At 37.9% G+C, this 26,888-nt stretch overlaps 2 protein-coding genes across 2 annotated transcripts in view; one reads left to right on the top strand and one right to left on the bottom strand.

Moving 5' to 3' along the window:
* Positions 1-663: 663 nt before the first annotated feature.
* Positions 664-1,779, top strand: LOC129948869 (thioredoxin reductase-like selenoprotein T homolog CG3887). The gene is made up of 3 exons (XM_056060000.1): positions 664-1,043; positions 1,154-1,442; positions 1,527-1,779. Exons 1-3 carry the CDS (start codon positions 892-894, stop codon positions 1,686-1,688), a joined length of 603 nt encoding a protein of 200 aa, XP_055915975.1. The 5' UTR covers positions 664-891; the 3' UTR covers positions 1,689-1,779.
* A 6,334-nt stretch (positions 1,780-8,113) lies between these two features.
* Positions 8,114-26,888, bottom strand: part of LOC129950727 (uncharacterized) — a 73,300-nt gene continuing 54,525 nt past the window's right edge. Inside the window, exons 7-14 of the mRNA XM_056062649.1 lie at positions 26,765-26,879; positions 26,478-26,701; positions 26,212-26,406; positions 13,971-14,019; positions 12,929-13,906; positions 12,365-12,861; positions 8,742-12,303; positions 8,114-8,684 (exon numbers count right to left, since the gene is read on the bottom strand). Coding sequence (XP_055918624.1) covers positions 8,427-8,684; positions 8,742-12,303; positions 12,365-12,861; positions 12,929-13,906; positions 13,971-14,019; positions 26,212-26,406; positions 26,478-26,701; positions 26,765-26,879 — 5,878 coding nt within the window. The 3' untranslated portion in view covers positions 8,114-8,426. The remainder of the gene's footprint in view (positions 8,685-8,741; positions 12,304-12,364; positions 12,862-12,928; positions 13,907-13,970; positions 14,020-26,211; positions 26,407-26,477; positions 26,702-26,764; positions 26,880-26,888) is intronic.

Here is a 26,888-nt window from a genome sequence, read left to right on the forward strand (position 1 = left end):
AACAAAATTCGAAAACATGAGACGCAAGAAAATCGACCTGTGTCGCACGGGTAAAATTTTCCTTGCGACAATTTGACGTTTCTCTGTTCTCTTATTCGTATTTTTGCTATTCTCTTTCATATGGTTTCGTTGTTCGAGAAGCAAACTTCGACGGACAGTTCATTTTGTAGGAATCTATGTCTTTGTTTTTTGATTAGAGTGCACAGTCAGAAAATAAAACTCATAAATTTTACAAAACAAAATGTTTTTTATTGATATTAAAGAATAACGAAATTTTCTCGATTAATAAAAGTAAACAGACAAACAAACAAGTCGATGACAAAATAAAAATGAAAGAGAACTGTCAAAATAGATGCATGAATCTAGTTTCAACGTGTAATAGGCTTATGATAGTAAAATTTTGAGTTTGACAGAAAGAACAAAACTTAAAAACTTCTACTATAACTTACAAATCTAAAATAAAAGTATGCGAATTTGTTTTTTTTTGCATTTAATGTATTTTATTTTTAATATCTCTCCTAAATCTATTTATAGTCAATAAAACACTCTATCAAAGAAGTGTAAAACCGACCTTATATTGCTTTTGTCTCCCTCTGTCTTTTCACACCAGCACATCAATGTTCGCCCTCTCTACGCCAAATCTACATAATCAAAAAGTCAGACGTTTCCATTATCAGTTTTTCGTTTGTAAAAAAAAATCATATATTAAAAAGAAAGAATTGGTTCTGTCGAGCAACGAAGAGGAAGAAAGACGACTTTTCATTTATCATTTCCAAAAAAGAAACTATTTTGTCGGCAGATAAAAGAGGAATCAACATTTTTTTTAATTAAGTAAATCCCCAACTAATTAATTAAAATAAAATCATCAGACAGATAACACCAAACGACAAAATGGGCTACAGTAGCAGAAACGTCTCAGTTGCCCTCTTTGCATTAATTGGTTTCCTATTAATTGGGCATAATAATTTTGGTGCTGATGCCGAAAAGGAAATTCCAATGACAAAATTTGGCCAAAATGGACCAACCATTAGTTTTCTTTATTGGTAAGCTAATATTCTAGAATTCTACCTACACACTTCTTATATATATTATTTATATATTGCAAGTACCCAGACTTTGTTTTGCTTATTGATAAAAAAACCTTCTTCCATAGCTATTCGTGCGGCTATAGAAAGGCCTACGAGGACTATTCGGTAATTATAGCCGAAAAATATCCACAGATGACCGTACAAGGAGCCAACTATGATTTCCCTGGCTTCAACATGTATCTATCGAAAGTTATATTCTTTCTAAAGATCGTTCTAATCGTGATTATCGTATCGGCTTTTGATATCTTTGGCGCGTTCGGACAACCCACACCTGGATGGTGGAAACATTTAATAGATAACAAATTGTATGCGTGTATGATGATTTTCTTTGTGGGTAATATGCTCGAAGCAAATGTAAGGACAAACCAACAACTTCTTTAATTTAATTATAACAATTGTTTAACAAAAAAAATATATCTACATATTATTTGTGTATAGATGGTGTCATCAGGAGCATTTGAAATTTCATTAAACGATGTGCCGGTGTGGTCAAAGCTCCAAACAGGCAGAATTCCCGCACCCCAGGAACTATTTCAAATCATCGATAGTCAGCTACAGTTCTCCGATAAGATTCAGGAGAATCCTGATTTTGTTAAATAAAAGTCTGGTGGACATATTTATAACGAGTTAGGGTAGAATTTATACCTTAAATTTATTATTAAAATAATTATTGCTTTTTCAGTTTCTAGAATCTGTTGTTTGTTTTTTTTTTTTTTTTTGTTTTATTATTTTTCTCTGTTATTAATTTTTTGTGTTCAATTATTAGTTAATAAAATATTTCTAATGTTTTTCTTCCCCCATTGACCTTAAAAAGCACTTAAGAACTTAATGCCAAATAAAACTGTGTTTTGTTCAACTGAGCCTGCATATAATAATTATTATTATAAAATTTGCTTCTGTTTTAATTATTTAACTTAAGTTGGTGTACAAAATATTGTTGATTTTTGGTTTCGATGTGAATTTTAATATTTATTCGTGAAAATTCGATAAGTAAAAAGTTTAAAACAAAAAATATAAAAACATAAACTAGCGGTCTTTAAATGTAAAATAAATAAAAGAGAATTAACATTTTGGAGGTACTTTTTTGGATCTTTAAGTTTAAGCTTCTTTAAATATTAACACCCGACAAATTTTTAAAACTCTTATAGATTTGTTGATGAATTCCCTTACAACTGTATTTATGCTTTACTAGATAAAATAGTACGTTGGACTGTCATGCCAGGGGTCTTGGGTTCAATACATGTCTTTGCAAAGGTTTTTTTTTCACGGGTATTGCTTCTTGCGAGGAATTGACAAAGAATAATTCTTGTCATGAAAAAGTGCTTTCTCAAATTAGCCGTACAGTAAAACAGTAGGTTCCCTCCATCCCTGACAACATTACTCGCACACAGGAATGGTTGAGAGTTTCAAGTCACTAGGCCCTGGTTCTCAACGGACTGTTGCGCTACCTAATAATGATAATAAAAGCAAGGTTCGAAAAGAATTTTGTTACAATAATGCCTATTACCGATGTCGTCTCGTTTTTTCGATGACTTTCGTTTTCTCAGTCGTGACGTTTTTTAAGTGGCATTCTATAAGTTCTTCGACGCAACGAATTTGTAGCTGATTTTTAAACGATGCAAAAGTAACATACATACATCTGTCTGAAATTAAAGTCTAAATACAAATCATTGTGTAATGTTTAACAAATGCGGTTTTATTTAATTTTTGGTAAATAAATAAGTAATTAAAATGATAAGCGTAGAAATGTATTACAACACGAGTAGCGATAGTGATGATGATAAAGAAGGTGGAGTTCGAAGTTTTGAGTCTGCATCTGCCTCTGTAGCCAGATCTAGTCGTCAAAGTATTTGGAAGTAAATTGGGCTTGGATACACCAATTTGATTACCGTTTGGGTTTAACCACTCTTTGTATTCAAGAAAATTTGCTACAGCATCTTTCAACAGAGATAAAATTTGCAATTGGTTTGGACCTCCTCTAGTTTCCTTTTGAATTGTTTTGTATTTTCTTCTTCACTTTGAACTTAAAGTCGTCCCAAACCTTTTTAAAGCAAACATTAAAATATTTTGTACATGAATGAAATAAACGATTTAAACCGTTTGTCAACCATCTGCTGCTCAGCTATGGAATTCAATTTCCTTTTTATGTCAGTTTTGTTGATTCCTTTCGAAAATCCCTTAGCCAACTGCTCGTTGCTCTCCATCATCACGACGAGGGCCTGGATCTGATTTTGATTAGTTAAATTAGTTAGTGAACAAATATTTATCGCAAATAAAGTACTAATAAATTCCATAAAATAAATTATTTAACAAGGAAGCTTACAGTTTTGCGAACTTCCATTTCTTCGTCGTGAGCAAATTTTCAAACGAGAGATACCGTAATTTTTTTTCATTGTCGACGTTTCCTTTCGTCTTAAAGAATGCTGAATGAAAAAAAAAGTTGAAAATGACTTATGGAATGCAGGTTGTGTTGTGTTCGTGCCGTATATTTTGCTGTAGTTTACGACATCGGTAATTGGGGTGAATATTTTTGTCTTCAAGCTACAAATAAAACAACTATAATCAAGTTAAACATTTCTAAAGGTTTTTTGGTGGCTTTAGCTCGAAACCGACTTAACCGGAAATCATGAATATGATCTTTGAGAGTGGGGAAAGGGGGTAAACCCCTAGGCACGGGTTTTTCTATTGACCCGTCAAATTTAAAGCAATGAGGCGAGTATTTTTTTTAATGTACATACTCTATATTCATCATCAACATATCTATTCCCACTTATGCATCCAACTATAGAGCACGTTTAGATACTCTTCTGATGATGAAACGATAAGGCGCAATCATGAACAAAATTGAAAAAAAGAGTTAAAAGAGCATATCATGTACCGAATATCAGTTAAAGAAAAACTGAACATAGAGAACCTTGGTTTGACAAGGAATGCATGCAGGCGAGAAGCCTTTCTTAAGCTTGGCTGAAGGAATATCGGAAGTATAATACACATTTTTCAAAAGACCGTTACATGGAGTATAATCAGACTTTTAAACTTCTCTGCCGAAAAAATACTATTCGGAAGCCAAAGCACATCAGCTTGTAAAGTGTAACAAGTCATGGACGTTTTGAAACCTAATCCGAAAACTTAATGGAACAAAATTTAATGTTAGCCCGGATCTTAATTCAAATAGACTGTAAGCATATTTCGAGCAATTGTTAAACCCATATGTGCCAAACAAGTTTTTGAATCAGTATGCCTTCAAAAATAATATTTTAGATGCTCCAATTTCAAAGGAAGAAGTGATTATATTGATAAACAACCAAAAGGATCCAAAGGCTGCGGGCTCAGATGGTATACCCGCAGAATTCTTCAGATATGGTACAGATAATCTTGTTGTCGATAACATTTTTGTACTCCGCTCGATTGCTGACTCGTTTCTATCGAGAAATAAAAAACTATTTGCATTTTTCATTGATTTCAAAGCTGCTTTCGACACCGTAGATCGCAATGCCCTATTTACAAGCTTTTCCAGATAGGAATGTCCCTTAAGTTCAGTACATAATTGCAAAATATATAAAAGACTACCAAAGCACCAGTGTGAAATGGCAAAGCTTCATTAATGATATAGGCGTTAACATTAAAGCTCTTCTTTTCGCTGACGACTTTGTTCTGCTCGCGTATACTCCGCAGTCCCTTCAGCTAATGATAAATAAGCTTGCTGAATATTGTGAAAGGTGATAAATTTAAGTAAATCCAAAGTGATGGTTTTTAAGAATGGCAGAGGAAGATCGGGTGCAAGTGAGCAATGCTGAAAGAATACAAATATTTAGGAGTCTGCTTTACAAAGAACTTGAGCATGGAAAAACATCTTACTGACAAACTTGGTAAGGCGAAAACAGCTATAAACGTAGCATGGAAGCAGTTTTATTAATAAGGTAACGACGCACACCCGTAAAATTCAGGGTCTTAGAAGCTGTATCGGAATGAGTTATGTTTTATGCGGTGCAAGCTTGGGGAGGTCGGAAATATGAACAAGGTGAAAAACTGCTTAGATTTTACATTAAACGGATTTCCACCTTAATTCGAATACGCCAAACTGCATGATAATGCTGGAAACGGGTTTATCGCCTTTATTTATAAATACTCTCAATATGCAGGCCGATAACATCCTTAAAGTTCTGGATATGCCAAGTTATCGTCTCCCAAAGAAGGTAGTTCTTCAAACAATCCAATCCCGAAGTGGATGGTCTAAAAACTGGATAGAACTTGTCGAGAAGGTGGATGATGACCTAAACTACAGTTACCTTGCCTCTTGGAAGCCAACCTTATATCGCTCGATTGGATGAAGCCTAAAGAACTCAATACACAGAGCAAGTAAGCTCACTGCACCCCATGATTTAAAGTAGACTAGACTTCGATCTCCGGGAAATAAACTACTTCCACGACAAATACACCATCGACCAAAATTTCTTGCATGTCCTGGCTAAGAGGAGAACTCCTTATTCTGAACTACATTCCTCACCGTGAGGACTTAGCGATTTTGTGTAGCCTGTGCAACTTGAAGGAGCGCGAGGATGATCTAATCAAAATCTTATTTTTAGGGTCCCGAAAAATTTGAATCATTCATGCTTTCGCAATCGGGCCCCTGTTTGCATGTTATTTACCAATCTATCAGTCATCATCTTGCCGATCTGGGCCCCCGGCTTTTATTGGCGTAGTATTTAATGAAAAATTGGGCAACTCTGAACTATTGAACGAAAGTAATAATAAATTGTATCGCATTTCTCATTTAATTTAATGTTAATTTCGAATTTATTTAATTTTGAAAATTTTTCAAGTCAAAATAATTCGGTTCTTCTATTCTATTGCTGGGATCGAAATTTTTGATTCGGATTCGGGGGACCGGAAAATCAAGCGCAAACGTTTTTCAATTGTGGTTTGAGGCTCTAGACTGCTATAAAGCAGACATCTTGAGCTATAGGTGCATCAATGAGCACCTCAAGACCATACGCATCAAGGCATTAACATTAACATTAGAAAGATGACAACACCAAAGATATGTTTTTCGAGATATGTTATGAGCAGTGTCCTAGCTACGATATTAAAATTGTCCTGGGTGATTTTAATGCCGAGCTAGGAAGGGAAGACATCTTTGGTGGAATAATCGGGCAAAACAGCCTGCACGACAACACTTCCGACAACGGATTGAGGCTTATAGATTTTGCTGCGGGGCGAAACGTCATGGTAGCCAGTACGCATTTTCCAATCCTCAACATCCAAAAAGGAACTTGGAGTTCTCCAGATCAATCTACTGTCAACCAGATTGACCATATTGCGATCGACGCCAGACACGCTTCCAGCGTCATGGATGTTCGAACTTACATCGACTCGGACAACTATCTCGTTGTAGCCAAGGTAGCTCTTCGGGTTTCCAGACTCAAGGCAAAACAGGGAGGTGTTGGGATAAGGTACAACGTCGAACGGCTACAATCGCAACAGATCGCCAAATCCTTTTCCGACCGAGTTAAAAGTAACCTCTCGAAGTTTTCTGCCGACAACACAATGTATTGAAAACATTGCCAAGATGCAATCAACAAGGAACCCCTGGTTTGATGAGGAATGTCGGCAGGCAAATGCAGCCAAACAACAGGCACGCAAAGTGGCCCTGCTTAAAAGAACGAGATCTGCTCATGAGCTCTATGAGGGGAAGAGGAGAGAAGAACACTGACTTCTCAGAAGGAAAAAGCGAGGGCATGAGAAGCGTGCGGTCGAAGATGTTGAGAGGTTTAAAAGCAGGAATGAAATTCGAAAGTTTTATGAACAGGTGAAACGAAATTCACAGGTATATGAACCTATATATATATATGAATGTATAACGGCGACGACAAACCCAATTCCCTTGTCAGGCAGGATGATCCATTCAACATTAACGACGAAAGCCAACAATGTCGTCCTCCCGACTTATACGAAGTAAAGATTGACATATCTAAGCTGAAGTCCAATAAAGCCGCTGGAGCGGATGTCTTGAATACCGAACTCTTTAAAGCAGCTGGAGATAAGTTGGTTAGGAGCATGCACCAACTTATCTGTAAGGTATGGTCGGAAGAAAGCATGCCCGATGAATGGAACCTCAATATTAATTGCCCGATCCTGAAAAAAGGATACCCTCTTAACTGGACCAACTATAGAGAAATCAGTCTACTTAACATCGCCTGTAAAATCTTCCCTGTCGTAATTTGTAATCCCTAAAGCCCATCGTCAACAACCTGATATGTCCTTATCAGTGTGGGTTTAGACCAGGAGGTCGACAGTCGATCAAATATTAACATTACGGAAGATCCTGGAAAAAACCCAAGAACACCAAATCGACAGCCACCATCTTTTCATCGATTTCAAGGCAGCATATGACAGAATTTACAGGGACGAGCTGTATAGAGCCATGTCTAGTTTTGCCATCACTTCAGGATGACCATGGAGAATAAAGGTTGAAAACTAGAGGCACTATCTTTCAAAAGTCTGTCCAATTACTGGCATATTTTGATGACATTGACATAATCGAAAGAACTCAGCATGATGTCAATGTCGTCAAGAAAGAACCTACAATACCGACGTCTTGGTCAAAACGTCACCATCGGTGGACGTAACTTTGAGGTAGTCAAGGACTTCGTCTACCTAGTCTCCACTGTAAACGCAGAAAACAACACCAGTTTAGGAAGACCGCGGATTACTTGGCGCGCACAAGTGAAAAGACCGAGCTAGATAGAGAAGTTTGTTGGGTGAGGCCCTAGTTCACACAGGATTGTAGCGCCACCTTAAGTAAGTAAGTATTTTTTCGAATGTCCTCACAAATTTTGAAAAAAAATGTTCTCAATGTTATATTAAAGAAAGTTTTATTATATTAAGTTAATTTTCTACATATTCTGGAATAGTGTTTTTAATTAAGCAGGATAACGAGTATATCTTTTAGGTTAAGTGTAGTGTATCGCTTTTGGTTAAGTAAACCATAGTTTACATAGAAACACATGTACAAAAATAACATATAAATTGTTCGTAAATCGTTTATTATATTTAACAGCTTCCACCGAACAATTTTTCAAAGCTTACATACAATACATACATTATATGGTTAAATAAAGAGATATTCGGAATGACAAAAGTCAAGGTCTGAAGGCTATTTTTATAACAATTATTTATCATTATTATGTAGGTAAGATTAAGAAAACACCTTAAAAGAAAACATGATGATGTGTATCAGATTGAAAAAGAAAACAAAAATAACTTAATTAAATTGAAATTACAACACTATCAATAACACTGACCAAACAAAATAAAATAAAATTATTTCCTCAGTAATCAAGAGTTCTTAATGCAGACTTGACATCTAGAAAGTCGTGGTATCATATTTCCAGCCTTCAATGTACCCATCTCGGGTGGAGCAAACTGTTGATATTCTTCGACAGTCACCAACCAGAAGCTTGACTGAGTTTCAAAGAAACGACAAAATCCATCTTTGCCATTGCACTCAATAAATGGCACTGCTCTGAAAGATTCCAAACACGATCCAGGCGATGTGAGATCTTGTCCACCTCCACTGTTGCCGACGTCAGTATGCTTTGTAGAAAAAGATATGTTTTTAAAATTCTAGAAAATTCATATCATTGGTCTTACCATAAGAAAACTGAAACCCATCCAGAGGTCATCCCATCCACTGGGACAGCTTGGTACGTCTTTGGTTTGACTGTGAACTGCAATCACATTAGCTGGTACTTCACAAACAACACAACGAGAGATGTATTTTTTGATTTCAGTGCTTTCAAGTGGCATAACTGGGATTGGTTCTGTTGTTGATAGCCAGTAGGAGTTATCTGCACGAGAAGCTGTATGACAGTTGTCATTGCTGCCGCAGCTTAAGTATGGTTGCGAAGTAAAGCGACGAACACAAGAACTGGGCGATCCGAGGTCCTGACCATGTGAGTAATCATTGTTTTTGGCATAGAGCAGAGAATAACCGGACCACATTTCAACATGACCACTTTCACAGCGTGGAACCTCTGCGGTTTGACTATGTTTGGCCATAAGTATACCGGTTGAGTAAGCAGTTTGGCCGCAAGGTCTTCCGGATGTTCCCTTTAATCCAGGCAATCCCTTGGCACCATCGTAACCAGTCCTACCAGGAAGACCTAGATCTCCTTTTGGACCTGGTCGACCAATTGATCCGGGTAAGCCTTCAGGTCCTATGTCTCCCTTTTCTCCGCGTTCACCTTGTGCCCCGGTGATTCCATGAATTCCCTTGAAACCCTTATCTCCCTTAATGCCGTTAGATCCGTATGGACCTGGTTCACCCTTGGGACCATTACTTGGGTAGGGACCTGGTGCACCCTTTTGACCTTTTGGTCCAGGTGTTCCGTCCCGTCCTACATACCCCTTGGAGCCAAGGTTTCCTTTTTCACCCTGTGGTCCAGTCAAACCAACTAATCCCGTAAGTCCATCAAATCCAATTTCACCCTTTTGCCCTTTGTATCCGTCGCGCCCTGGTTGCCCTTGGAAGCCCATATCACCCTTATCTCCCTTTTCTCCTTCGAAGCTAGGCAACCCTATGTCTCCTTTTTCACCTTTGTATCCAGACTCGCCCTTTTGTCCGGTTGGACCAGTAAATCCATCTTGTCCATCCTTTCCTGCAACTCCGATAAGTCCTTGTGAACCCTTTTCACCTTGCGGACCTTCTGGACCAGGTGGACCCATGTTTCCATTTACTCCAGCTAAGCCAGCCCATCCTTTTTCACCCTTCTCACCAACAGGGCCCATAGCTCCAAAGCGTCCACTCCTTCCTAATCGTCCATGAAGACCCTTTTCACCTTTGATTGCTATACCTGGTAATCCAGGCTCACCATCTGGTCCAGTGTCACCCTTTAATCCTTGAGGTCCATTCAAGCCAGCCAGACCGACCAGTCCTGGAAAACCTCTTTCACCTTTTTCGCCTTGTTTTCCAGTCAGACCAATATTACCCTTTTCACCCATCAAACCAATAATACCAGTCTCCCCTTCTTCACCAGCATCACCCTTTTCACCGATTATAATTATGGGCTGAGCGTCGAAGCCATTAGGTCCTGGGTATCCTCGCTCTCCTTTCAAACCCGGTGCTCCGAAAACACCCACATTGCCGATTTCTCCTTTTTCTCCCTTGTCACCTTCAAATCCATCAAGACCAGGCTCTCCTTTCTGTCCGTAATCACCAGGTATACCTTGTTCTCCTTTAGGTCCTAATTCTCCTGGTGAGCCGTCTAAACATGGATACCCAGGAATACTTGGCAATCCAACGTCTCCTTTGTCACCCTTGGTTCCAGTTGGTCCCATAAATCCTTTGTCTCCCTTCATTCCATCTAAACCAGGGGGCCCGTTTAGACCCATGCGACCTTCTTCACCTTTTTGTCCTTGTGCTCCAATTTTACCATAGCTAGTGTATCCTTTTTGTCCCTTGGGTCCAGGTGGGCCTTGGAGTCCATCTAAACCATTTGCACCTTCGAGACCAACTGAGCCAGGTTCACCTTTATCTCCCTTTTCTGAAACATGTCCAGGTGCTCCAGGGACTCCTTCCAAACCCTTTGGACCAGTATCACCTTTTTCTCCATCAAATCCAGGCACTCCATCGATTCCAGGTAGACCCATTGGTCCTATGTCACCTTTAATACCCGCCAGGCCATTTAATCCAGGGTAACCCACTGGTCCTTGGAAACCGTCTTGACCACTAAAACCACTGTCACCTTTGTCTCCTTTGGATCCAGCTATACCAGTTTTCCCTTGAACTCCTCTTATACCAGGTCGTCCAATGCTTCCTGAAGAACCCTTAGGACCAAAAGCACCAATTTCACCTGTTTCGCCTTTTCGTCCTGGCATGCCAACTGGTCCAGCGATTCCAGGTTCTCCTCTTATACCTCTTCGCCCTTGTACTCCATCTATACCAGCCAAACCCTTAGGTCCAGTCATACCTTGAGGACCCACAGGCCCAAGATCACCAACCATTCCTACGTCTCCAGGTAAGCCTGGAATTCCCGGAGCACCTGCCTCACCTTTGTCTCCAGGATATCCAATCGCGCCGTCTTTTCCTGGCTGTCCATATAATCCTTGAGGACCGCGTTCACCTTTGACACCTCCTTGCCCAGGATAACCGATGATTCCGGGTGGGCCCGGATAAGAAATTCCTTGTTCACCTTTCTCACCGCTATCACCTGGCAATCCAAATAATCCAGGCAGTCCATTTTTCCCTGGTTGTCCTGGGAATCCGACTGGTCCTTGAATTCCCTTAAAACCTTGAGGCCCTATTGGTCCACGGGGACCACTAATTCCAAGAGGTCCAACGATACCTTTGTCACCCTTTTCTCCTGTTCTTCCTCTTGCCCCTTTTTCCCCTACAGGTCCAATGGGTCCAATTCTTCCCTGGATTCCTTTTTCACCCTTATTTCCTTTCGGTGGCATAATTAATGCATCAGGAGGACAAATGCTTGGTTCTCCTTTTGGTCCTGAGACACCTATTGATCCCTTGTCACCTTGTTGGCCATCATAACCAGGCAAACCCCTATCACCTTTTATACTCTCACCTTTTTGTCCTCTTCTCCCTTGTCTGCCTGGTTTTCCGGGGAATCCGTCTTTACCCTCCCTTCCAGGTGAGCCCTTAAATCCTTTCAGTCCAGTTGAACCTTTGGGTCCGACCAAGCCGTATGGGCCAATTTCTCCTTGATCACCTTTGGGTCCAACAAGTCCGGGTGGACCACGCTCACCTTTAGAACCTTTATCGAAAACGGTCAAGCTTAAATCAAGGATTATATCACTTCCAGGAGGACCATCTGGTCCAGGTAACCCTGGTGAACCATCCTGTCCTCTTGGTCCAGGAGACCCAATTCGTCCCTCTAGACCATCATCACCGTCCACACCTGGCAAACCCATCTCTCCATCAATACCCATCATTCCTTGCAATCCATATTTTCCTTCTGTACCACGGTCACCTTTGTCTCCTTTCTCTCCACTCTGACAGTCTGAACATTTTCCTCCTATATCACCCTTATAACCTTTATTTCCCTTATCTCCTCTGGGTCCTGAAAGTCCAAGTTCTCCCTTGGCACCATGTATTCCTGGTTCACCAGGTCTACCAGGTTTTCCTAGAATGGAGTCTCCTGACACACCTCGACCTCCTTGGAATCCACGTTCTCCTTTGTAACCCTTTTCACCGGGTGCTCTGCAAAAGGAAATATTTATAAGTCTATTCGAGAAAGTTTAAAATTGAGATTATTAATTACCCAGGTGTTCCGGTTTCACCCTTCATGCCTTCAGCGCCGATTCCAGGACTTCCGGATTCACCTTTCTCTCCTTCATGTCCAAGAGGTCCAATGAATCCTTTAGGTCCTTGTAAGCCTGTGCTTCCAGGCCAACCTTTTCCTCCCTTTTCTCCTTTCTCACCAGGCATTCCTTCTAAACCGTCTATGCCAGGTGCGCCAGGAACACCTTTTTCTCCAATAAGACCTCTTGGACCTTGTGGTCCATCAGGTTGGTTTAAGCCCGGTGGTCCCTGAGGACCCTGTAAACCTTGAGATCCTTTCGGGCCTTGTGGTCCGGGAGATCCTCTTCCACCGCCAGGGGCACCACGGGGACCCATAAAACCCACAAGTCCAGGTAATCCAGGCACACCAGGTTCTCCCTTTGGTCCAGATGGACCATCCAAACCTCGAATTCCAGTTTCTCCTCGATCACCTTTTAAACCAAGTGGACCTGGTGCTCCAAAATGTCCTTGACGTCCCTTTAAAGCAAAGAGTTCATTAAAATAACAATGAAAACAGTGTGAGTGAGAGAATATCAATACTCACTCTTGGTCCAGTTGGCCCGGGAAGACCCTTTTCACCTTTCATCCCGTTTCTGCCAGCTAGCCCAGCAGAACCGATATCACCCTTCTCACCAATCAAACCAGGCGAACCTTGTTCACCAATTTGACCCTTTTCACCGCTTATCAATAAGGGGCCACCATTATCAGTCAAAGCCTCATATTGAGCTGGATCCCCTTTGGCACCTTTTTGACCCTTCATTCCAGGAAGTGGCATAGGAATACACATTTCTCCCTTGTCTCCCTTTACACCAATAAAACCTGTCAATCCCTGCTCACCATAAGTTCCATTGAAACCACGATCTCCCTTAAGACCTTTCATTCCTCTTTGTCCAGGCAGACCAGATCTTCCCTCCATACCCGGTTCACCTCTGGCACCTTTATCAAAATCACCAATTTCTCTTGCTGGTTCTCCTTTGTCACCTCTTAAACCAACATAACCTGGAAAACCTCTTGGACCAACCATACCAGCCTTTCCTTTCGCACCGGGTAAACCTTGCGTTCCATTGCAACCATCAATTCCATGCAAACCTGGTGCACCGGCTATGCCCACAAATCCTTGAAGCCCTTCGATTCCATTGATTCCCGGAGTTCCAACAATTCCACGTTCACCTTTTGGACCTCGGGGTCCAATTGCACCTGGGTCACCTTTTTGTCCCTTTTCCCCAGATGGTCCGTCCAGTCCCGCATACCCAATTTCTCCTTTAAGCCCCGGAAAACCTTGTGGACCTGGGAACCCATGACTTCCTTTCTCAGCAAAGCATTTCGGTATACAGCTTACATTTCCTGTACAATTTTTAGCCCTTGGTTGCGTTTGGAAGTTTTTCGGGAGATCAATTGCTGTTACGGTATTGTCATCTAACAAATCGGTAATAGGTTCGGGGGTGTTTAGGGTTTCATGGTTGTCTTCGGGGATATAAAAATCACTGTCGATATCATTTGATATACTGTTGGCCCGGGATTGCTGAAAGATTGTTAAACATATTAATTTTGAACTCAGGAATTCATAACTCTATTATTTTACTTACTGCTTGTGCTCCAAAAAGAGTTCCGAGGAGAATTGCTGCGAATGCAAACCTTCAAATAGAAATTTAAAAATAAAACTCTTATGAAATAAGTCTTATACATTTTTCAAAAACGCGTATAAATTGTACCAAAACTTCATCTCTACATTACGACCTCCAAATTATAGGTTATGTTAGTAGAAAGATAAGAACTAAGCGTGATAGCAAAATGATTGACCTTATCGAATACACAATGGTGATTGAGTTAAGCCCATGTAGAAATTGATTGCTCATATTTCTTAAATATTTGAATAATCGGTAGATGTTAACATGTGCCAGCGAATATTTGAAATGTTCTATTGGTACACAAGTGTTATTCAGAAGAAAATAAATAAAGTTATATGATAAATTTAGATTGATTTTTTTTCGTGGCGCATGGAATACGATTGGAATTGCTTTTTTTGTCATTGTAATAGTGTAAGTTCTAAGCTAAACATTTAAAAAAAATTGTATTAGTAAACATGGTGAAAAATATAGATCTGTAAATTTGATCTTAAATCAAACAAAATAAAATGTTTGCCCCATGGAATACAAAAATAGGGGAAATTTGTGTTTTTGGCAGATCTAGATAAAGGATAGATTGATTTATGGCAATATTATACGATTATTTATCAGAAAAAAAATGGTGCTAATGGTGGAAAGTGACGTTTGATTTTCCCACTAGTTTGCGATTCATAAATATTTGTTAACACCGTTCTGTAAATAATGACAATACTTATTTAATATGGGAAAATTTTGATTGGAATAATAAGATTTTTTGTTATGGTCAATGGAACAAAATGCAAAAACATATATTGATTTTGTCCTTGTGTTGGTGTCAGGTTAACTGTCAAACTTTACTAGTAATTGATTACGATTAATATAAACGAATAAAATAATTGTATTCGTGATTGGGCAGGTTAAGGCAACACAATGGACTTCATTAGCAGTCAACTTCATGCTTTGAACGTAAATTTCGACCAAATCATCTAGTTAATTTTTCAAGTGTCATGAATTTCAAATTCAGAATTTTACTTCGCGAACTTCTACTTTAAGGTCATAGTACAAAAAGAACCAACAAAATTACTGTCTACAAAACACTCCTCAGAGAAGTTAAAACACCATTACGAATTATATATTGTATACTAAGGAAATACTAGTTATTTGTTTTCAAAATTGAAAGAATTAAATGAAGTTGTGCAGAAAATAAATAAATCATAGAGTAATAAAGTTCAGCTTTCAGTTGAAGGAAAAAAACATGATCACCTGTCATTTTGACATGACTAGACTTGACTTGAATTAGGTAGATTTTTCTTGGCTAACTTTTCAGTCAACTTTCCAACAAAGTTGCCTTAATTGGAAGGCCTTAGTTTCAAGTCCCTTATGCCGCCTGAACCTGCCCATTATCACAAAATGCATATGACATAAGTCAAACTGACAGATACGAAAATTCACGATCACTTGTAATTTTACATTTGTATCTCACATGCAGAGGACCTTACAGCCTACGGTAGATTTAAGCCTATCGCCATTAGGAAATAAATAATAATCAATCGGCAAGACAGACAAATTAAAACATTTAAACGTTTGTTTACATTTTTACGTGTAAATATCACAAATAACTTTTAAATTCAACCGAATTCTTAGCAAATATCTTACCAATTTAAATGGGGACTCATTGCCCCAGATTGGTTTTATAAAACACTTCCGGTGAACACTCTTTTCTTTTTTTTCGTTTCCGGTTTATTTCAAAATTTATTTTATTCAAAATAACCAACAAAATTATTTCATAAAAGTTTAGTTTTTGAGTTATGAGTTTATTGTTATATTGGTTGCATTAGGCGCAACTGTTATTTTTAAATAAAAGGTTAAAATTCAAAAACACCACATGAAACTATTTTTTACATATACATTCTTTTTATCGAAAGAAAGAAACGTCCGAACGGCCATCCATGTTTTAAAGGCGACAATATACTAATTTTGTCTTAATCGCCAATAGTTCGCAGAAGATGGAAACTTGAATATTTAATTATAAGTTGACAATAGGTCATTGTGCATGGTGATAATGATAAAGCTCCTGGGTTTTAGATTGCCAAAATACATGTGTGATGTTAATATAAGAATTTAATTTTGTTGAATAAAATATGATAAGAGTGAGCATATTATTATGTAGAGTGTGTTGAAATTAGATTGATTTTGTTTTAAATGTACTTAATTCTAACTCAAGAGTTATCTATAGAAGTTTTATGCCCGAAGGACGACATTTTTAGTGAGAGATAAAATCAGTTTTATTTTAGGACACATTTTCTTAAACGATTATTGGTACATCAGCAAAAGTCAGACACGATTTTAAATGCGTCAGAGTTTTTCATCATAATTACATTTCCATCAAAGGGTGATCCACTTCAATATTCATAAATCAATAATTGCATTAAACAAATAATAAATGGCGGTTTCGATTGGTAAACTCATATTTCGATCTTAAAATTGATTTTTTCCGTGCCGAATGGAAAAGAGTTGAAGCTTTTTGTTATCATGGTAACAGGATGTAGATGCGTTAAAAAATCCCGATCCTAATCCCAACATTTCTTAAATCCATGATTAAATAATGAAAAAAGTGTTTATTTCGCTAAATAGATTCTCGCTCATCAAAAAGATGATTGTCATAATTCAAAAAACATCATTCTTAAGAAAATAAAATTAAAAATTTGAATTTCAGCATAACTTCATAAATAGTATCAATTTTTAGAAATGTATTTTATTTAAGTTTTGTTTTGAATTCCTGAATATTGCAATGACATTCGCGTAGTACGGCTTAGAAACGAATCTCTGTATTTGACAATACGGCCGAAGTTCGGCTCGAGGGTATACTAATGAGCATTTCTAGAAGCGCAAACATTACGGCTGAACTGTTTAAGGGGAGGAATGCACCTGGCTATTTCACTAGAGCATAAGCCGGTAAAATAACGGTAAAAAAGGGTCAGACAAAAGACCTTACGACGAAGTTCAAGCGAAGTAAATGAACTTATCATGATATTATCATCTATCAATTTATACGTTCAATACTATCCAAGAGGCTTAAGTAAGTTGCAGAAGCACCAGCCCAAAGATGGGAGTTATACTCAAGTTTTGGACGTATATAAATCTTGAAGATAACAAGCATTTTTGGTGACATCACGTATGTGATCGTTTCACAAGAGGAGATTGGTAACACACATACCAAGAACATCGACGTGTTCAGTCTCATTGATGCAAGTGGCATCCATGGATAATGGCAATGGGTGTATGTTTTGCTTTAACTATACAAGACAGCATCGCGTTTTCGAAGTATTAAATTCCACATGGTTTTTTAATCCCCATTGAACAATGCTGTTAAGGTGGGAATTTAATGAGCTTATCATATTTTGTCGTTGCAGTTCCACATCCGAAGAAGAGGGATGTGAGTCTGAAAAGGAATATGAAAAGCTAAGAGTAGTATCGTCAGCGAAACAATGTATTGGATTAGAAGTTGCAGACAGGAGATCATTAATAAAAATGAGAAAGTGTATTGGTGATAGAACAAAGCCCTGGGGCACACCAGCATTTATTTTATGGTTTTCAGACTTGAATCAATCCATTCAACTTGTATTAAACGATTCGAAAGGTAATTAAATTACTAATCCAATGAAACAGGGATTCATGAAAACCGAAATCACGCATTTCCGATAAGAGAGCCTGATACCAAACCCCATCAAATGCTTTTGAAATATCAAGTGCAATAATCTTACTTTCTCCAAAGCGTTGTAAAGATTTGCTCCACTGTTCGGTGAGATGAAAAATGAGATCAACAGTGGACCTATTGTTACGAAAGTCGTATTGTCGGTCATTAAAAAGTTTTCGATCTTCGAGATATTTATTGAGCTGATTAATAATAAGCGTTTCCATGACCATGAAAGAATAGTACCCGTGGCATGATGGTTAGTGCATTGGACTGTCATGCGAGAGGTCTTGGGTTCGATCCATGCCTATGCCACCTAAAGTTTTTTCACGGGCACTGCCTCTTGCGAGGAATAAACAAATTTTCGTAGAGTAATTCTTGTCATGAAAAGTGTTTTCTCAAATTTACCGTTCGGATTCGACTTAAAACTGTAGCTCCCTTCCATCCCTGACAACAGTACTCGCACACAGGAATGGTTGAGAGTTGTCAATCACTAGTCCTTAGTTCTCAAACGGACTATTGCGCCACCCAATTTTTTTATTTTACGACCTTTGAAAGAACGAACGTAAGTGCAATCGGTCGGTAATTAGAGGGTGAGGAAGATTCGGCTTTTTCGGGGATGGGCTGGACGAATGCAGTTTTCCATTGTCTCGAAAGGAGACCTGAGGAGTAGCACAGATGAAAAGCTTAGATCTCTAAGGACTCTTGTCAGAGTACGAGTGCGAAAAAAGATTGGTCCCATAGAATCACTTACTCGCTCAAGCACAGGTGGAGTCATAACACTCACTGGCAGCGTAGAATTGGCGGCGAACTGACTAGCAAAGAGATTAGCTTTCCCTAAAGAGCTAACAAAAGGAGTGTCATTGACAATGAGCGTAGGAACCGATGAAGAGGAAGAATTCCTCATGTTTTTACAAATGACCAAAAATTGTTACTGCCTTTGGAGCATTGCAGTATTTTTTGCCGTAATTTTTGGTCATGTAAAAATTTGGTCCGTCGAATATGGGCGTTGCAGGCCTTCCTGGTTTGTTTGAACTTTTTCCGACTCTCCTCAGTATGGTTGGCCATACAGACACGAAAACTTACCTCTTTGGCTCTAATAACCTCTTTACATCTCGCATGAAACCATGCGTTTTCCTTAGGTCTGATACTTTTAACCCTGTTCGGTATAAAAGTTCTCATTCTTAGGAGATTTAAACTTGTGATCATATCAGCGCTGGCGTCACCCTCACTATCAAGGAAGCATAGTGACCAGTTAAAGATCCTGTTGGCTTTCTCGTATTGCCAAACGGTTCTCTTAGGAGCTCTTTCTTTAACTGAACAATTTTGACACGTGAAATTTGCTGATATAACACAGCCTAGAGGAGATAGAACACTAACAGTGTGCTTATTAGGGTCATAGGTAAGAAACAAGTCAAGAGTGCTTTCTGTACGACCTTCAACGTCCGATATTCGTTTAGGCACGTTGACCAGCTAAGTTAGGTGGTTCAACTCAGCGAAGATTTCTGCACACACTCCATTGGTTGTTAGAATTTAAAGTTTTAGAAATGACGCTTATCCATAATAAACTTTAAAGGAATAACTGCATCTTTGGCTGCGTTCAATCCCAGATAAAAGTGGTATTCGGATACCTTTTTGTTATGTTTAAAAGAACAGCTGATCCAAAACAGCTGGGATCTAGTATATGTTGATACCTGAAAGAACAGCTGATTCAACATTTATGGAAAAATTTGAAGGAACTTGCAAAATTGATTTCAAATTTGTATGTTTAGTGAATAACTAAAACTATCCATTGGAAACTTTATTTTATAATCTTTTTGGACCTCGAAATCTAAATATTTATCTGCTTTTTGTGAACAGGTATCTAGGTATCCAACCCCTATAAGGTATCCAAAAATGCCACCCATCCACGATACCCTCTCTAACACGAGATTGAACGCAGCCATTTATGTTGATTTTAGTTTTATCACTGTACTGTCATAGAGAGGAACTTCCGTAGCGACACCTGGGTGGTCGTTAAGGGATTTATTCTGGCGGAATTGAGAATGTACTAAAATGTGAAGTTCTATGATAGTACTAAAGATTTTATATATGTACAATTGTTTTATTATTCCAGGCTACTTACATTTGGTGTAAAGTTTTTGACATTTATAATTACAAGTTGTATATTTACATTAATTTGTTTTAATTAAAAAAAACTCAATTCGTTATGACGTTTCTATATGAACAAAAGACAATATTTTGCACTTTTTTATAGAAATTTAAAAATAAGCTATTTCAAAATTTGGGTGATAATACTGCAGTATTATATACATGTGTAAATAAGCCTCAATGGCAACTTTTCATTCAGTTAATACACTACACATACTAGTTTTTAATAGCTTCCTTGACCAAAAGTTACTATATAATGCGCCACCATGAAGCCTGATATCTCCAATTAATTTAAAGTATTTCATAATTTTGATTTTTATATACAAATATTTCTTTTTGGTCTTTTAAAAAAAAAAATATCTAAAGGGTGTCCCAAAACTAAGTAAGTTCTTTTTTTATATTGTTTTCTTCCCATAGGAAGTTATTGTAATGTATTGTATTACAAACTTTTAAGCAAGATAAATCGACTGACAGGATGTGAAGTTATCAGTGTGGGTCGCATCCCAGCCCCTTTCCATTCCATTACAATGCAGTACATACAAATTCGGGAATTTATTGTTGGTTTATATTGAGTTTTCTAATAGGGACCTGACAAGTGGGAATTGCATTTTTGAACGCACCCTTTTACTAATCATCGAATTTTCATTGTTAATTATTTTGTTAACTCAACATTTTCATCTTGGTAAAATACTGGATTGAGCAACGTCTACAAATTATACAATTTTTCCACCGAAATTTGGTGACTGCACCGTTAAGAGCGTTAACTTCAATTGTCGGTCTTAATTCTGTGATGTTGACGTTTCAGTGAAACAAACGATCATAATCAGTCAATTCTGCGGCATAGCTGAGACCTCATTACGGCATATTTTGAATAAGGAAGTTGACTGAAGAGTTGAAGTCGATGGACCATTTGAAGCAATACGACGTAAGTTCTCCGATTGGGCTGTCAAGTCCTTATTGAAAACTCGTTTACTTAAGCATGTTTTTGTCAACATTCTTTTTTAAAGTTAAAATAAAAAACAAGAAATACAATTGCCATTGTCTCCTAGAAATTTCGACAAAGTTCTGATTTTAAGAACTCCAATTTCAAGCTAACGGAAAACTGTTGTCTGTCAAAATTCATTTAGGAAATTTTAAAATAATCTTACGACACCCTTTATAAAATTAAATATTTTCTATTTCATTGAGATATTGTTGATTTGTCAACATATTAAGAAAGCATACATAACTAACCTTCTGATAATGCGTATGATCTCACTCATTATAATTTTGGATGACAGATGATAAGAAACATTTTTCATCTTAACCTTTGTTACTTTTTTAAGGTCGCACTTATACTTCAATGCATACATGTATGTATGTATATAATTTTTTAATTTGTTTCATTGATATAGTATTTTAAATCATAAGCATAATGTTTGTATTTGAAAAAGAGAGGAAATCGCGTGTCCGATTTTCATAGAGACGCTAACTAAAGTCTAATTATAAATTACACATTGTCAAATACTCAAGACCCTAAGACAACATAATACGAGTAAGAACAAAAATACTATGAAGAAATGTTTAGGATTTTTTTATTTTTTATTCTAGTTATTTTAAAAAATATATTTAACTCTTAAGTTAAATCTAGAAGACCAGGAACAAGGCAAATGTGAAGTGACAGAAGGTATTAAAAATGAACGAAACCACAGACAATCGTATTTTAAACAGTTTTAAGGTCGCCATTAGTTATGAAGATAATGGCTGACACACAAACACGCTTCAGCTTCGGCTTCGCCTGACGTTCACGAGTTCAGCCATACGAATTCAAAGCATGCTATCGCAATGAAACTTTAACTACACATTTTTTTGACAATTGCTCTAGTTCAAATTTGCTGAACATTTGCTTTGTCTGACAGCTCCACAGCTGTACAAAAAGGCAAACAAAAAAATTTGCTATTTGAGGGATTCCCATTATTTATTATAGAAATGTCATTCTATGTAACCTCAAAACAGGCCCATTGTAACGCAGACGAAGCCGAAGCTGAAGCGTGTTTGTGTTGCAGCCATACCTTAAACTCAACAAAAGTTAGATAATTAGAAACTTTTATTGTTATTTCAATAAGAGTACAATAATTCAAGAAACCATGGGCTATTTTTTAATAAGATGAAAGCGTCTTGGGATGCTTCGAGAGAAAAATTTTTCGGGTGATTTTTGGTCCCGTATGCAACTCCTACTCTCACCTCCCTGCGGTGAACATCGGTTGCCTAGTACCTCAACTGGAGATTGAGTTCCAACCCCAGTGGAAAGTTGTTGGGGTCAGCAAACGAGAGCGGGGGGAGAGGTGTTTCCACTAAGGCAACTCTCCTTATCCAGGCGGCAGCGGATGAATTCTCGAGATGGAATCAACGGTGGCGTCTACAGTTCCAGTAAGGTTGAACTACTTAGTGAACACCTTATAGGGCTTCTTCGATATATTCGGAGCCCAGGCCTGTAAGGAGCGGTTTATCCGGCTCCCCTTCCTTGGAGTTATACCAAGGATCTGGCCCTCCAGGTTGGGGGTTGTGCCGTTGGTATGATTTCCTGGCCTCGTAAAAAATACCTTAGTTGCGAAGCACCAACAAGCCTCGGATACGGACGGATTCACTGTTGACAACCCAAGCCAACGAAATAAGGACAACGAACTTCGGATCTGTACGTAGAATGTTAGGTCCCTTAACAGACCACGTGCAGCCGAACAATTAGCGGAGGACCTAAACTGCTGCAAGGCAGATATTACCGCCATACAAGAAGTTCGATGGGATGGACCGGGCAAACGCAAACATAAGCGTAATATGCGGGCAATACCCAACAGAGGAAAAAGATAATGACACCAAAGACATATTCTTCGAGCTCTTGGACAAGACATATGAGCAGTGCCCTGGCTATGACATTAAAATTGTCTTAGGAGATTTGAATGCCAAGCTAGGAAGAGAAGACATCTTTGGTGGCATAATCGGGAGGAACAGCCTGCAAGACACCACCTCCGACAACGGATTCAGGCTGATCGATTGCATTGTGAGGCGAGACGTTCTGGTAGCTGGTACGCCGTTCAAACATCTCAATATCCACAATCGATTGCATTGTGAGGCGAGACGTTCTGGTAGCTGGTACGCCATTCAAACATCTCAATATCCACAAGGGGATATGGAAATCTCCTGATCAATCAACCGTCAACCAGATTGACCACATTGCGATCGACGTATGACACTTCTCCAGTATACAAGATATCCGAATATTCCGAGGGGCCAATATTGACTCGGACCACTACATTGCAAGACCACTTCTCCAAATTATATAACGGCAATGACGAACCGAATTCCGCTGTAAGGGAGATAGAACCACTCAACCTCGGCAACACAGATGAACAATTCCGCCTACCCGACCTTGACGAAGTGAAGATAGCTATATCTAAATTGAAGTCAAACAAAGCTGCTGGAGCTGATGGCATCGTTGCCAAACTATTTAAAGCAGCAGGTGATGACTTGGTAGGGAGCATGCACCAACTCATCTGCAAAATATGGTAGGAAGAAAACATGCCCGATGAGTGGAATATCAGCATAGTTTGCCCAATACATAAAAAAGGAGACCTTCTAAATTGCGTCAACTACAGAGGCATTAGTCTCCTTAACATTGCATAAAAGATCCTTTCTGCCGTATTATGTGAACGTCTGAAGCCGTTCGTCAACAGCCTGAAAGGGGCCTTATCAGTGTGGGTTCAGACCAGGAGAGTCCACTATCGACCAAATTTTCACACTACAGCAGATCTTGGAAAAAACCCAGGAGCTTCAAATAGATACCCACAATCTCTTTATAGATTTTAAATCCGCGTATGACAGCATCTTTAAGGAAGAGCTTTACAGAGCAATATCTACTTTTGGCATCCCTGTCAAAGTTATCCGTTTGTGCAGAATGATGAATTTGATATCAAAAAAGGGTTTAGACAAGGCGATGCACTGACAGTTAGCTAGGGACCGAGCTGGCTGGAGACGAATGTTGGGTGAAGCCCAGGTCCGCCCCGGACTGTAGCGCCACCTTAAGTAAGTAAGTAACTTATTTTGCAATTGTTAATGAAATAATGTAACTAAATCTTTCTACTCAGAAATAAATTAGTAAATAGTTTAAGAACCATACATAACATATTGAAATGAGATGCTCTTAGAAAAAGAATTGAAGCCACAAATTGTGTTTAGGTTTTGCCTTATGCAAGACCCAGTAATTTGAAAACTTACAGTGAAAACAAAATTGATCACGCTTTTCTATGAAAAATTAAAATATTTTGTTTCAAGTCTAAAAAGTAAATGAAAAACTTCAAATTTCTTATATGTATGTAAATATTTTATTTCCAGTTTTATAAATCTTTATGTAAACTTAAATAATTTTATATTTCAAAATATCAAATATAAACAAAAAGAAATGTTCAAAGCTTGATCGATTTTAAGTGTTTTCCTTTTCAAAAACGTCAAACAAATTGTTACATATCCCTGGGCTTAAATTTTCCAACGCTGTTTTTATTTTTGGACAGACTTCTGTTAAATTTGCAGTTTCTAGTGCAATGGACTTTTTTAACACACCCCACAAGTGTTCGATGGGGTTAAGATCTGGGTATTGCGGTGGCCATTTCAACATTGTGGAGCCGTGGTCTGTTAATCATTTTTGGGTGATCTTGGCAGTATGCTTCGGATCATTATTATGCTGGAAGACAACGTCCGAAGCTTTAACATCGAATTTTACCAGCGATTCAATCCAATAACAATTCAAAATCTCAATATAAGATGATGACGTCATACGTCCTTGAATATTGTGTATACTTCCCACTCCTCTCGTCATTCAGAGTAGATTTAACGGAACGAGGTTGTTACTTTTCTCCTGGTGTTTTCCATACCCATTCTCTTCCATCCGAGCCCAAATGGTTAATTTTGCTCTCATTCGACCAAACCACTCTCGCCCAATCATCCGTTGTCCAAGAAGAACATTTTCTTGTGAATTCAAGCCTCAATTTTTGGTGTCGTTTAGTTAGAAGTGTTTTTTTACTTTGGCTCTTCCTCTTAAACCAGCGGACCTTAGTTTCCTGCGAACTGTTTCCGCTGCAATGCGAATGTTTTGGTCTTGGTCCGAGGCTCGCTTGATTTAAACAGCATTTTGAAATTTGTTCATTCTTAAATCTCGAACAATTTTCCGTTCTTCGACCGAAGACAAGATTCGCTTTCGCCCAGCTTTCTTTTTGCAGAGTACATTTTCGATTGAGCCAAGTGATATAGCCGTCAATTCCGCAATTTTCCGGTGTCGTACTCCTTTTCTCAAAAATTCTTCAACCTGCTTTTTTTTTGGTTATTTTTATTGGTTTAATGTTCGATCCCATGATAAGAAATCTCAATCAACAAAATATGAAATTCTCACTTCGTTAATTAACAAAACTAAGCACTGAATATTAATGAGCTCTTACTTCACTTTTTTTTTATTAAATTAAGATCAAGAAATGGAGTCTTTACGATCTAACTCACAAAACGATCACGATGCAACTGCGAATGCGGGCACATAGTAAAACTTACTTTTGAGTAGAGGAGAATACAAACCGTTACAAACTGTGAGAAGAGAAAATTATGTAAGGAATATAATACCTTAAAATAAGAAAACAATTAAAATGAGAGCAATTAAAGAGAATTTGTATTTTGTTTATGGTGACCAATTTTGTGATTTTTCCTTTATTTGTTTTACTGCTCAAAATAAAAAAAAAAAACAAAATCATTGGCTTAAAAAATATTTGGTTCTTTTATTATTGTTTCTTGTTTATTTATTGTTTAATTTCAACAGTAGGTATAGTTTTAAACATTTTTGTTTTTTTTTTATTAATTTAAAGTTTTGATTGAATCATAACATAATTCTTATTTACATTTTTGGCAGTTAGTTGTATTCTCAAAATACCATTTAATTTATTAATAATTAAATTAAATGATAAATAGCGGTATTGAGTATATTATAACCTATACATTAGAAAAAAAGCTATATAAAAACTATTCTATAGAATTACTAAATACAAAAAAGGGAATTAAATTTGTGTGACTCTTAAGTGAGTCTATCATCGGATTTTAATTAAATGTCATTAGTTGTCAAAAAATATAGTTTTTCTTTTTTAATTGTTATAGTTATTTTCAAACGAAAAAAACTAAAATTAAAATGTAACATCTTTAAGAATTGAATTAAAGAAATGGCACGTTTTAACGTCTATAATTTTCGAGAGTCCCTTTCAATAAAACCACAACTATTTTCTTCAATATGACAACAAAAAGAAGAATCGTTAATCGTAAATATTAGAATTAAGATGACAATTTAACAAAAAGAAAGTATCGTAAAATTACTCCATTATTTCATCAAGGTATGATGATTCTTGAATATCACGTGGAGGACGACGTTGGTTTGGCCTGTAACGAGGCGAATATTGATAGTATGGACGACGCTTGGGTGGCTGAGCACGTGTTAATGCTTGAGCACCTGGTCCGATGATAGGGGCCCGATTTATTGAAGAATTATTTCGCCTTCGGCATACTGAACATCTGTAAGCAAAACATTAAGTATAGAATGTATATGATGTTTCTAAAATGCTGCGTTATAAAATTAATCTTACCTGCTTATTTTGCTAGTTTGATCAGCTTTAAGTGTACTCTGCCTTGGTACTGACCATTGTTCATTCTCTTCGATGACACTTAACCAGTATGAAGCAAGAGCATCGTAGTAGTTGCAACGACCGTGTCCGTGACATTCGATGACTGGATTAGCGCGGAACTCCAACAGGCATGAGCCAGGTGACACTAGGTTTTGTCCGAAACCTCCGCTGTTATCGGCAGTACTCTAAAATTTTCAAAAAAAGATAAATATTTAACATAGTTCAAAATATTGTTTAGTTTTGCATACCATTAAGTAACTGTAACCGGTCCAAAGTTCTTCCCAGTCGTGAGGACATTCTGGAATAGACATATTTTGACTGTGCAAGGCAATAACCTTTGTTGTGGTCTCACATACAACACACCTGAAATAT

The sequence above is a fragment of the Eupeodes corollae genome, chromosome 3, assembly GCF_945859685.1.
Source record: "Eupeodes corollae chromosome 3, idEupCoro1.1, whole genome shotgun sequence".
NCBI classification, from domain to species: domain Eukaryota; kingdom Metazoa; phylum Arthropoda; class Insecta; order Diptera; family Syrphidae; genus Eupeodes; species Eupeodes corollae.

Bases quoted from the DNA above. Each gene is read 5' to 3' on its own strand.
- LOC129948869 (XM_056060000.1), top strand. From the start codon at position 892: ATGGGCTACAGTAGCAGAAACGTCTCAGTTGCCCTCTTTGCATTAATT. The intron at 1,044-1,153 runs GTAAGCTAATAT...CTTCTTCCATAG, and splicing joins ACCATTAGTTTTCTTTATTG to CTATTCGTGCGGCTATAGAA. The intron at 1,443-1,526 runs GTAAGGACAAAC...ATTTGTGTATAG, and splicing joins GTAATATGCTCGAAGCAAAT to ATGGTGTCATCAGGAGCATT.